Consider the following 14,101-nt stretch of genomic DNA (forward strand, 5'->3'; position numbering starts at 1 on the left):
CAATCGTCTCAACGTTGCTATCCTCATGCTGGACGTGGCGAAAGCTTTCGATCGCGTCTGGCGTGAGGGGCTAATTTATAAGCTAATAGGATACCATCTCGACAGGAAGCTCATCCAGCTCATTGTGTCTTTTATCACGAATAGGATGTTCACTGTCTCCATCGGCAATGACAATTCTAGCACCAAAGTTATGAATGCTAGAGTTCCACAGGGATCAATTTTGGGACCAATTTTATGTTTACTTTATGTAGCTGATTTCCCTAGAAACTACAGAGTATTATGTCAAGTATCGAAAACTGGTGCAAACAGCGGCGGATCTCAATAAACCCCACTAAATTTCAGCTGTTAATAATAAGGAGAAAGCGCACGCAAAAGACTGTTAGAAGCAAACTTACTCTATTTGGAGAAGAAGTGCCTCAAGTTAAGCACGCAAAGTACTTAAAGGTTATCCTGAATGATAGGCTAACTTGGAAGGACCATGTTAATAACGTTAGAGAAAAGGCATTTGGTGTCATTAATAGTCTCAGGCCGCTCCTCAATGAATATTCGAGCCTGGACCTAAAGAGAAAACGGCTCATGTATATAATGAATATAAGAACTGTAATCACCTATGCCTCGCCTGGAGTGCCGCCACAAAAAGGCACATTCACAGGCTGCAACTTATCCAAAATTCTGTTTTACATACTATTACTAACGCTCACTATTATGTGAGCAACACTACGTTACATAGAGATTTAAAGCTGGAAACTATCGAAGAGCTCCTACGTAAAATGAACAGAAACTTCTTTACTAAGGCTTTCAACTGTTACTATTTAAACAGCTTGAATACGTTCAACTATGTTGTTCTCGAGGAAGATAGTAATATTAGACCATTCGCGGCTCACCTCACACGTGACTCCAACTTCCCCACGTAATATTTATGTACACTCTCACTGCTTTGTTGTATATATTGTAATTATCTTTATATATATTTATGTTTGTACTGTATTATGATGACCCGTATTTGGTACTTCCTTTATGCTCTAGCTGATGATAACACAAACACTTCAGCAATTCATGTCCATGATCGTTGCTTTCTGACCGTGTGATGCTCGATCCCCCCTTGCCTACTCTCTCATTGCCTCTGGGTTCCTAAGTACGGATAGATTTATGTGATGCACCTTACAGCCTTAGATTCAATGATCTAGAGACACTGCACTTTTGTGGTATTCTGGAATACATAAATTCAGTCAGTCAGCCAGTCACAAACAGGTGTTTTCACTTCTGAAGATAACTGCTTGCCTCGTGGAAACTAGTTCCTAACCAGAGCCAGATTTAGACTTGATAAGGCCTTAAGCTATTTGAGATATGGGGCACTTTATAAGTCTGTTATAATGTATTTTAATACTATTTATACTATATTTTAATTTTTTGGAGGGGTACCAAGAAAGTGGAGGCTATAAGGTACAGCTTGTGTAGCTTATACGTAAATCCGGCAATGTTCCTAACGAATTGTAATGACAGGACAAGTGTGTTGAAGATGTTTCTTTGGTGATTTTGATTTCGTATAATTCCGTTGTTCCAGAAATAAAGGTTTTATACCTTCACAATCCTGATTTTTGAGATAGCTTGCAGAGACATTAGGTACTTTTTTAAAGCAGGAGTGATGAAAAATGAGCAACGCGCTCCCTGGGAATCGAAGCACGGACCTCTGGAACACGCGCCCAGTGTGCTGAATACTACACCGGGAAGGCATGCTAAGAAGGCGGGAGAAATACCTTATATACTTCCCCTTTTAAAGGGCGAGTCAGGTTTAGGGGACCCAATCGCCAACTTCTGGGTGTGGAGAATCATCATCCACCACACTTTTATTTCGGGCGTCACTGTAGAGACATTAGATTATTTCGAAGCAGGAGAGATATATGGTCACTTTACTTAACCTGTTCCGCCAAACTGTGAGGGGTACCATAACATAGATTCTTAGTTTATTCAAAATTCCTCTTATTTAAATATTCTGATGGAAGCAGATGAAGCAGTCTGAGGTTAAAGTAAAGCATACAAGCCTATTTTTATTTTTATTGGGGGGGGGGACGGAACTTGGTTATTCAGAAAATATGTCCTTCGAAATAGTTTCGCCCATTTTAGTCTGAAAAAACGGGCTATTTTATGCTTTATAGATGACTAACTTTTCTGTATTTATTGCTCACAGAAGCTGGATACAGTATTTTCCTTTATGTTCATATAACTCAGATTTATACCAGTCTGTATCCTGTATGCATGTAATTATCTTAAATTCAACACATCTAAGTTTTATGACATTTTTATTTATTTAAAGTGATGATACAATATATTTTTACATAATATATGTCTTATTTATATTTATATATATGTATATATATATACCTTGTATAAACTTGCAATACTGGTGATTTCTCTGCTTAACTAGTGTTACTCAAAAATGTAGATTACATGGTCCCATTTATTGGGCTTTTGAAAGCATCATTAATGAATACATTTTGCAAAGTACGCAGATGCTAAGTAAATAACATACAAAAAGCTGTACATATTACAATGCAAAGAAAAAGTTAGAAGCAAACTTGACTCTTGAAAGTTTTTTGTAACATTACGGAAAAAACTGATTTTTTTTTTTTTTTTTTTTTTTTTTTCTTCTGCTGAATTTACATTAGGTGTTGCTGAGTATTAATCTCAAAATGTAATTTTTCACTCCTTGATCCATTGTATGCAAAGCAAATATTTCCTGCTGTTATACACAATACAGGTGATTCATAGCTGCTTGCAATTCATACTCCTTTTACCATAAACGTTTTCAAAGCGGAATGCGCATTGTATTATATTGAGAAAGAATTTTAAAAAAATGATGCACACGCAAATGCATCTTTACACGAAAAAATGAATGTCGTAAATTTATATTATTGAAATAAAATCGATTTGCTTTAAATCCTTAAGCTTATCAATCAAAGAAGAAGCTAGGGTATTGTTCACAATCAAATGAAAAAGTTTCATTATTATTTTATTGCCAAGTTTTTGTTATTAACACATTTTAAGATACTATATTTTATTTCTACTCATTTGGCATTATCATAATATCAAGTATTTTTTAGTATTCGTCAAGGTATTCAATGTTTTTTAAGTTCTTATGATACTCGAGCCTGTTTTACAGAAAAATACAAAATCCACTATTCTCATAATTGACTAGACTGAGTATGACAGGATATGGCTCTGATACTCTTAACAACAGAATTTATTTATTTATTTATTTATTTATTTTTGTGTGTGTGTGTGCGTGTGTTGTGGCAGGAGTTACAGAAATCTCAAATATTGAATTTATACTGTTTTTTATATTGATTTCTTCATCTACCAGGTATTTTAAATATTCTATCGGATTTTTCAATAAAGCGTTGTTTTTGATTAATCAACTTGTTATTTTATTTTATTTATTTTGGATTTCAGCAAATCTAATTTGATCAGGGGAAGTGATTAAGTAAAGTTTTGACTGCACAGTAAGTGTTCAACAGCTATATTCCATGTCCTTGGATTTAACGCCATCCTCTTATGCCAGGTATTTTAATATTCCTCTTTATTACCAAACTTATACAAAAGACAGTTCCGTTTTGCTTATTCATTTGTTATTCGCTTGTTGTTCAGAGCACTGTAGACACACCATAAGGATTTCTATTACACAGCCACCTGAATAACTCTTATAAATTAAGGCAATATAGGGCAGAAAACAGAAGACATTAAATAATTGATAATATAAGTTGTATACAGTTAAAACAAACTAAATTATATTTAGATGTACAATCGTAATTAGTTAAACCAAGATTTGAGTTTGGCATAGACTAATTTATCAGCATTGCTAAGCAGATGGAATTTTTATTTATTTTACTAAGTCTTATCAGTAAGGCTTATCTGATTCTATTTATCTGATGGACAAGCGGATGGATGCTGATCCTATTACAAAACATAGCCTTAAATTCGCCGAACGAATAAACAATGGAATTCGTTGCGACCAAGAAATGTAAGAGGTGAAAATTACAAAGAAGAAATATGTGCAGTCACAGATACTGAAAATTTTAAAGAATAAAAAATTAATTACGAGAAACATGCAGATTTTAAAATTATTTTTAACAATGACATTTGAATATTAATCATGTATTATTTAATACAAAAAAGTTTCTTTTTAAACCAATTATTATTTTGTTATATATTTAGTTTCTTGATTAGTTCGATTTCAAACAATCGGGTATAATGAAGGAAACGATTATCCGGACTATGCGACATATTACTGTATTTTAAGAATTAATTGATTCCGCAATTTGCTAGCAAGAGTTTAACAGATTCCAGCAACTTGTTAAAAGTTTCTGTTCATTATATGCTTTGACAATGTTTCCAACAGTTCAATAATTTTTATTATTGTTCAACTATTATTTCTCATGCACACCTTTCAACACAGGAACAGGGTAGAAAACCAGAACTTTGCCTATGGATTTATAGATTTTTGCTCCGTCGCATTACTGTTCTGAAACAACAACAATACCAGTTGGTATTTTGATAATGCTTTGGTGTCTATTTATATTTCGTTGTTTATAGGTATATATATTTTATTCGTTTCCTAGCGAATCATATTGAGTGCATGTATAAAATATTCCATTTCATAATTTTTGGCATATTTCTCTTCTGTCATATGCTATAAGCTGCGTCACAGTTTTCGAGATTTTTTTTTATTACTTCATACTCAGGGTATGATGGGCTGCCTGGTTTTGCAATGGTTTTCTTTTGTGATTTCATAGTTAAATATATAACGCTAGGGGTCATTTCTTTCCCCACATATGCATAAATCTGTTTCGTTTAAATTTCGAACAATATTGTATGAGAAAAAAGGGTCGTGTCCCGTTATGTACTGATTTATCAAGAAACTACATGAGTAAGCTTTTTCTTCTACTCGAATGTGCAGTAAGAGCATTACTGTTAGTACACATAAGGCAGCAGTTGGTGTTATACGAAAGCCTTCTGCTTTTTGGAGGAAGAATGATCGTTGGATCGAAGTCAATGTTCTTCATTTACGTGCGTTCATTGGGTATGCCCAAATAGCTGCGGCGTAAAGCACCTTTTTTTTTTTTTTTTTTTTTTTTTTTTTTTTTCAATTGCTATACGGTAAGATGCCCACAATTGAAGATCCTTCGTGGATCCCTGCATTTTGGGATAGGTTCTTGAAATTTCATGAGTTTATATATATATATATATATTTTAAAGGTGTGGTATCCAGGCGGACTAATATTAAGCATGGAATTTTTATTTCAGTAACTATTTAAATTTTTTTGACTATTGACTTTTACACATGGATCGCATTGTAGAGTTTTAATCGGTTCATTTTCAACACCATTGTCGTCTAAGTCCTAAGACCGTTGTCCATATATGTTAAAAATTGTTTGGTTATTTAATTCATTAGTGTTCCATTTAATGCACTCAATTAGTTGACGGAATCCAACTCATTCAAACCAAACTGCTGTAAGTTTTCCATTACGTTATTAGTGACTTCAGCAAAAACTGAAAACATTTGCAGATCATGATGTGATATGTTTTGTACAAACAATGCAATTATTTCATACAACAACCAATCCCTTGAAAACCAATGCAATCATCGGAACAATACAGGATGTGTTTCCTTACTGCCAGCATACTGTTTGCTGTTGATTTATACCATATTTCGCCTATATTTTCGACGCTGTAACTCTGCCGAAAATAAATTTAAAGCAGCGTATTTTCTCCTTCAGAGCTCAATGAACGTCCCGAGCATAGTTATATGTACATACAGTGAACCCCAGAAAAAAAGTGAATGTTGCATAACTTTGACATCGCAAAATTAACCGCACAAAAAGAGTGGACTCTATAAATTGGAAAGAATCATTAAAAAGTAATTTTGTGTGCTAATTAAAAATTATTTTCATTTGATTCAATTAAAATTTAGTTTATTTTAGAATTTTCAAAACCGCATTATAGTGAATCCAAACTGATCGAAGCGAGGCTTTGCTAAGTACTGCTATATGTGTAATGTAAAGCGAAGACCAAAACAAGATTTATAGACAAAATAGCCCTTCATTACTCGTCATCAACTGTTGCTTTACATGCATCCATATCAATGCTTTACTAGCTAGTAAAATATCCTCATGTGCTTGCCTTTTTGTGATTAAGTTTAGGAGGTTTCATAGATCTTACTCATTGAAAATGTTTGAGATGCTTTGGGGAGGGGGAGTCTTGCTGGTCGACAGGTGCCGTCCAATAAACAAGGACATCCTCATCCTTGCACTAACAGAGAAATAGGGTAAATTATCCTAACAGCTGCTCGATAATGTTGTTCAAAGCATGACACGACGTGTGGAATCTTGCACCTCCTTCCGTGGTGGCCAAATCTCATACTGACATCTTATGTCAGAATGTTTGCGGATGGCAACTGCATTTTTTTTTTTTTTTTTTTTTTTTTCATTTTAACGTATTCAGACTAAATCGATCATTTTGTCCATTCAAAGCCTTCTGGATTTCATAGCACGATAAATTATCGCTGTGGTTATGTCCTAGCATTTTGGCATTATTTTATTTCACTTAGCATCAAACTTACATTTACTTTTTTACACACTATATAGCCATTTGCGATCCGTCCTTAGCAATTGTCCACCAGCGTACATACACAAAATTTTGAAAACATGTAGCTTCGATAAAATTTTCAAGGATAGTTATCACTCAGTCAATCTTAATCTATCACTCTTAATCTTGGTGTTTTCATAAAGTTATATCAATAACTGTTAAAATGAAAATACATTATTGAATAAAAAATTAAAATGCAAAACTTTTATTCAGAGTTCACTTTATAAATTAAAATAAATAAATATTGGGAAAATTTCAAGTTATATTAAGAAACCGTAACAAAACCGATAGATATAAAGATGATTTTATAAAGTTTACAGATATTTGTGGAAATAGCCACCAAAACAGAAAGTGTTAATGCTAGCTAGGATGACAAATAACTTTTAAGTATAGTAATGGAAAAGTTTATCTGCAAAAAAATCACAATCTTACGATCTACATTCGGTAAAGGAATATACGTTATAATCATGAAACATTTCAAGAAAACATTAATGCTGAAATTCCCAACCATCTCGACTGATGGCACACTTAATTCAACATCGTTACCTTGGACATAATAATTTGAGATTTTAATTACTATTATCATGATGCCTAACGTATAACTTTTAACTCCAGTTCAGTATATTCTACAGAGTCTTGCAAGGGATGGTCTTGGCAGACTTTGATGGCTCGTATAGGTTACGGACTATCACGGAATCATATAAAAGATGCGTAAATATTCCTATATTTAGATATCACTACTTTATAGCAAAAAATACTGACTTGCACAAGCAAAATGTTTAAAATGGAAGCAAAATTTTATGTCAGAAGTATTGCTTTAAACGGCTTTCAGATGGACGACTTTTTTCCATTCGTGAGATATCACGTGAGGACAAGGCTTTAAAGTATGAGTTAAAAAGCCAGCAAATTTATGAGTATGCATTAAGGAAAATTAAATGCAGTTCTTCATTTTTCTTAGATCTAAATTTTATTCATGGGCAAGAAAAATTTGGTCCTAATTACTAAATAATTAATTCCTTGTATCTTTTCAATACCGTCAAAAAAGTATAATAAATGTCCTTTTATTTGAATATCCTCTTTAAAAACAATACGTAAAAACATGGTGATATACATACTCAGTTTTTAAGTGTATTTATTTTAAATCTGATCTGTAAAAAGTGCGTTTAGCATCAAGTGGTTGATAAATAGCTACTGTAATCAATTAAAACTGTTAAATTTCCCTTTATTCTTATAACACATTTATTTTTGGACAAAGGAATGTTTTTCTATTAATTAGTTACTAACTTGGAAACAAATATCCTGCACGAAGGATCTTTCACTTTAGGCACATGCCATCGCGTACTTTGGCATAATGGATTAAATAACGAAGTTAATAGTTCTTTTGAAAAACTGTATGCATATTATGCTATAACAATTATAAAAATTTTCTGGGTTTTGCAGTGCAGTTATATGAAGCATTTTAGGTGAATCATATGAGACAATGTCGTACAGTCAACACTCTCCAATAAAACTTTGCCCACACACACATTCACAAACAAAAAAAGTGTGAAAATATTAAAATTATCTAATTATATTTAAAAAGAAGGAAATTTTTCGAAATCATAGCATTTAGAAAAGCAATATTGACAGACAAAGCATCAGCTGAATCTATGTGGGAAAATGTACTGGCTAACATTAATAATGCTGGAAGTTAATAACTAATAATAGGGGAAATTTTCAGATTGCAAAAACCACAGTTAAAGCAACCAAAGTATGTAAATTAAGCTAATTACAAAATTTTCACAATTAAATTCTTCAAAACCTTCATAAAATTGTTTTCAGTGATATTTCCAGTGATCTTGAGAATGCATTTCCAACTGGAATATAAAACCATGCAGAATTTTTCATATGGAATTCGCTAAGTTTAAATATTCCAAGGAAAATGGAGGATTTGTACATTATTTTTGAAGCTTCTTTCTGTTCCATTCACAGCACAAGTAGGAAATTGATAATTAGGTTGCAGAAAAATGGAATAGTACAATATTGGTCGATCATTTCTGCCCATAATGCTATCCGTGCTTCTCTGAAAGGTGAAAAATCAATTGAAATCAGATTTTCTCCTTCCAAATCGTTCCTAAAAATGAAAAAGATAAGTTGCATAAGAATTATTAATCAACAATAAGAAATTATATGAAGAGTGCTTGTATACTGTATGTTATTAGTTAGCGTTTTACCTGAAATAATAATGAATACTGTCTCATTTAAGTTTTTAACCTGAGGTAATATAGTGAATATTATTTAATTTTGTCGGATGGCATCGTCTACAATAATCGGACGACGCAGAAATCTATGAGATAGAACTCTTTTTTTTTCTTTCCGATGAGAGAATACAGACGATTTCGCCATTAAGACGATGATGCGGCTGAAAGATGTTACTTCGCTTCATCTGTAAATAATCTCTTTTTCCTTCTACGCATATAATAATTTTATAGTTTGTAACAACAGCTATTCATGTTTCCATTAAATATTCAAGTTATTTGTAAATCGGACTATGTTATTAGCCCCTAGACAGCCACCTCTGAAGTAAATTCACAGACATCATACTCCTAGACAGTAAGTACCGATCCTACAATTTTAACTTTTAATTAGAAATAAAAAGTCAATATTTTATTTCTCCGAATATAAAATATAATTTTAGTTCATCTACGTTAAAGTTTTATGCAAAACACAAATCTTATTTTTTATATTGTTGCATGCATCGTGTAGTGCTTCTGAAAATCATTAAGCATTATCTCAATGAATGATGCTTAAACTCATGCTGATCATGAAGTTATAGTATCTTGCGCAGCACTTTCAATAGCTTTCATGGGAAACATTTTTTAAAGTTACATTAAACATCAATAAAAAAAATCTGAAATGTTTCAGATTTTAAATTACGTCCAAAGGGGCGTTTTTTAACATTTTGTGTGTTACCTTTCTTTATTAAATATCATGTTCCTCGCACTTAAACCATAAGATCCAGTGCAACAGCAATATCGCAAAATAGTTTTAAAACCAGCATATCTTTAGAATTTCCGATACAGAGACTCACGCGCTGGAGATAAAAATGTTTTTTCTGCACAACGTTGCCATTGCTCGCTTTGAAATCCTTGAGTTTGTTAATCAAAAATTCGTCAAAATTTTAAAAAATAGGAAATCGATCATAAAACAAATTTCAAATTTCAAATTTGGTCTTCCACATGCTCATATTCGTTGGAGGATTACGTTATTCAAAATTCGATGACTCTATGTACCGTTGTTTTATCACAATACGAGAAATATACATACATTTATGCAGATTTTTCATTATTTAATTTCTTCAAATATAATGCAGGACTCTAACATTTTGTGGCAACAGTTTGAAAAGTGAACCGACATTTATGAGTCCGACGCAAAATGCCAAAACGAAACTAATAGTCCTTCGGGATTCAAATCCCTTTGGACTAATAATAAATACATGATTGTGTAACCAGTTCATATCCTAAGTCTATTTCTAAATCAAGTCTTGGTAGAGATTAATGTGGGACTCTACCTGATAAAGTTGGCCAAGTAAAGGTAAAAGTCAAGCATTCCCGTTCATTGTCACCTGTCATATAATAAGCAAAATTATAATAAAGGTATCTTAAAATTGAATTCATTCAACTGTACCTTGAACTATCTAGAAATGAAGTGGTAAACTGTCCAATTATACCACGGAAAATTTTAAAGAGGAGAGTTCTTCATCAAAAGCAGAATTCCAATATCTTTTTCGCTTAAGATTCCTGTAGAAGCTGTTTGGTTTTTATCACAATACAAACATACAAATGCACTTAATTTTTTTTAGTCCGAATAATGTAAAGTTTACTAAACGAATACTAAATTTGTTTTAGTCCGAGTAAAGGTGTTGCTCAATTCGGTTACTTGAGTTTTCGAAGAAAGAAATAAAAAATGGCCAGAAAAAATTCAGGGAAAAAATAACGCAAATGAATGTTTTTTTTAAATAACTGCGTTTGAAAAAACGCAGTAATATATTCACTATAAATTGAATTAATTCGGAAGTAAAGTTGTAAGATTCGTTTGTCATTTTTATGTTAACTCTTTTCTGTCCTTCCTGTTATTCGTCAACCTTTACAGACTGTATTTTAAGTTTTAAATAGAACTTAAACAGCGTATATATGTAATGCCTACTTACCTTCCATGGCCAATATTTAATGGTCGTCCGCAAGCATTAAGGGGACTCATACACCTTAAACCCTTCATGATCTTCGACTAGGTGACTGTTGCAAGAATTGGGTTATTTTATTTATTTTAAAAGCAATTACTTCCAACTTTTTACAGCTGACTACATAATATAGCTGCTGTGGAAACTGGTAACCAGAAAGTGTGTGTTGCCACAAATATGTTTGTAATTTAATCTTCTTTGTGACAAAATATTTCGCCGTGTTTCCACCTTGCGCGCATGATATTTTTAAAATGGTTAATGGTACATACTTGAAATTGGATGGAATTCTTTATATGGGCACTACTTTCTAACTGAACCAACAATCTGATGAATATTTTAATACTGAAAAATTTTATGGGCGGAAACATTCAAAATTTTTCAAATAAAATACATTTTATATACTCAACTCAAAATAAAATAAAAATTTAACAGGAAATTTTTAGAATTTTAGGTTCACAGTAGTTTCCAAATGTTATAAAAGCTATATATTAAATATGGAATTAAATTATGAAACAGAATGTTTTAAACTGTGCGCTCAAGGTGGAAACATGACGAAAAATGTTGTCACAAAGCGGATTAAATTATAAAAATATTTGTGGCAACACAAACTTTCTGATTACTATTTCAGAAAGCAGCTATATTATGTAGTCAGCTGTAAAACGTTGGTAGTAATTGCTTTTAAAATCAATAAGTTATCTCAATTCTTGCAACAGTCACCTATTCGAACATCTTATGGTGTATGAGTCCCCTTAAGATTACCCTCTAACGCTAGGAATTATGCGCTTTTTTAAATGTTGTAGAATGTAGAAGGTTTGATGAATGACTTCTTTGCTGGTTAGGTGTTAGTGTTAAGGATAGCAATTAGAAGCTAAAGATGGTTAAATTACTTAATTTTTTATTGATGTATTAATAATTGTATTTAATTGGCCTTAGCTTGAGCCATAATAAGCTCACAGAAGTAAGGCCGCTGTGAGCACATGAAGTTGGAATTCAGTAAAGTAAAATTTTCAGTTAAAAGGAACAAAATAATTTCAATAGTATAGGGAATGGAAAGTCTTTTTTCAGTTTAAATATTTAAAAATACATTTGTAGCTGCAGTAGTTATCTTTTTGTCATTTTAAAATTCTCTGAATTATACGCGTTGTTATGCAAACGTTTATATGTATTTTACTCTCAGGTATTGTTTGACATTCTAGTACAGTCTAAAATTAGTGTGACAGCAAAAATTAGGTCAGGTATTCTAAAGTGAGTTAGTTTGTGTGGGAGAAAGTTAGGCTGTAACTTATTATATGAACGCTGTTCTTCTAGCAAGTTACGAAATTATTTATTATTCTAATACATTATTTAGATTTTTAGTAAAACATTCTTGCACATATTTAACGTTTTGTTAGAAATGCAAGATTTGGATTATATTTTATTTCTGAACTAGCAGCTTTGCTGCCAGCCTTCGTCTGGCTTTTAAATGTACCGGAAAAATGGTTGAAGGAAACACCAAACGTTAAATTTAAAAACTGCGTAGAGTAAAAATTCTGAAAAGCAAAGTATAATTAATGATATTTTATCTTATATTTTGAAGAGAAAAAATTACAATGAAATAAACTATATCCCTTAATACAAATATAATTTATCCTAATAGAAAAATTAACAAACTTTCTGTTAAAGAAAAAAAATTATGCAAAACTTTTCAATATCTTACAAACAGTGAAATATGCAAAAAAAAAAAAAAAAAAAAAAAAAAAAAAAAAAAAAAACATGAAAGCAACTCAAAAAAAACATAACATTCCGCGCAGAATTATACTCTACAGAACAACTTTATCAAAAAAAAAAAAATCAATAAAAATGTATTATATGTATATATATATAAATGACAATGAAATATGCCAGTCTCTTAAAAACAGTGACATAAGAAATACGATGAAAAATTGTTGCCAAACTCATATTTCTAAAAGAATGAAACTATTCTAAATGATGCGATTTCATCAAAAAATCTATCAACAACAATAAGACAGGAAAATTGTTCCCAAAATCACATTTTTAAAGATGTGAGAAGTGTACTTGGAAGTTTGATTTAAATTTTTTTTTTTTTAAATACAAAGTATTATCATTTTTCCAAAATTCCTTTTGTAAAAGCAATCGTAAGGATGACAGTTTAACGTGTCCAAAAATGAAAGAAAAATAAACTTTTTTAGAAAAAATCCCGTTGGAAAGGTGTTAAGCTCCCTTTGTTAAATAAATTTGTATTTTATCGATTTACTGAAACACGAAATTTATTTTAAGTTCATAAAATAGCTAAGTGCCTACGTTTCATGACGATGTGAAAATGGAGTGCGCAGAGTAAAATCTCGCTCTCCTATAGTCCATTATGTCTCAAAATGACGCTATTTCGTCACAAAACATAAAATAAAAAAAATTCTAATTCGAATTTCGAAAAAATCGCTTCGTGGTGCACTGGCTCTTGTCTAGATGCACCTATGTACCAAATTTCGTAGCTGTGGGTCTATTAGCTTACGCGAAGCGCGAACGAAAGACACACACACACTGACATACAGACAGACTCTTTCTTTTATTATATGTAGAGATATAGGCAAAATAGTAAAAATAGTTAAATACAGTACAGAGGTTATGTTAAGTTTCTAACAGTTATTTTAATTTTTATGCATGCTTTACTCGTTTCCCATCTATTATTCCCTACCAGAATAAGTTTTTAGTGTCGCATTGCATGTGAATAAAGTAGAAAAAGAATATTTAAATGAAGGTTTCGCTTTCTTTAGCAGAAGAGCTGAGGAGTTCTTAGTGGCCGCGTGTTTGCCTTCAAGCTTCTTCTTTGTTTAACCCCTTAACTGCCGCGGGCGTATATATACGCCTTGCTCAGCCGATGCGTTAACTGCCCCAGGCGTATATATACGTCCTTCCAAACTGCTATCATTTGCTTTGCGCTGCTACACCTAAAATTATTCGCAAAGTTAACGCATCGGCTGCGCATCTGGGCGCATCTGGGGGGCAGTTAACAAATCGACTGAGCAAGGCGTATATATACGCCCGCGGCAGTTAAGGGGTTAAAGGTAACTATGCTCGGCCGTATTGTACGTGCTTGCTGATATTCGCCAGTAAATTTAATTAAGGGCCAACTACGTTAGATAACTAATCTTCTGCTAAAATCGGTTTAGTTTTTCAGGTTAGTAAAATTAGTTTAAAAATTAGATTAGTTTCTTATTTTCTTATCTTGAGTTAAGGCCCAAG

The 14,101-nt window shown here is 32.2% G+C and overlaps 1 protein-coding gene across 4 annotated transcripts in view; it reads right to left on the reverse strand.

Moving 5' to 3' along the window:
* Window positions 1–2,283: 2,283 nt before the first annotated feature.
* The window catches only part of LOC118203094 (uncharacterized), a 167,693-nt gene continuing 155,875 nt past the window's right edge, over window positions 2,284–14,101 (reverse strand). For all 4 annotated transcript variants that reach the window (XM_085816732.1, XM_085816729.1, XM_085816730.1 and 1 more), the window contains one exon: window positions 2,284–8,755. In XM_085816732.1, the coding sequence (XP_085672858.1) occupies window positions 8,720–8,755 (36 nt within the window). In that variant the 3' untranslated portion in view covers window positions 2,284–8,719. The remainder of the gene's footprint in view (window positions 8,756–14,101) is intronic.

Source organism: Stegodyphus dumicola, chromosome 5 (assembly GCF_044657685.1).
Source record: "Stegodyphus dumicola isolate Sdum_Otavi_A_Nest chromosome 5, ASM4465768v1".
NCBI classification, from domain to species: domain Eukaryota; kingdom Metazoa; phylum Arthropoda; class Arachnida; order Araneae; family Eresidae; genus Stegodyphus; species Stegodyphus dumicola.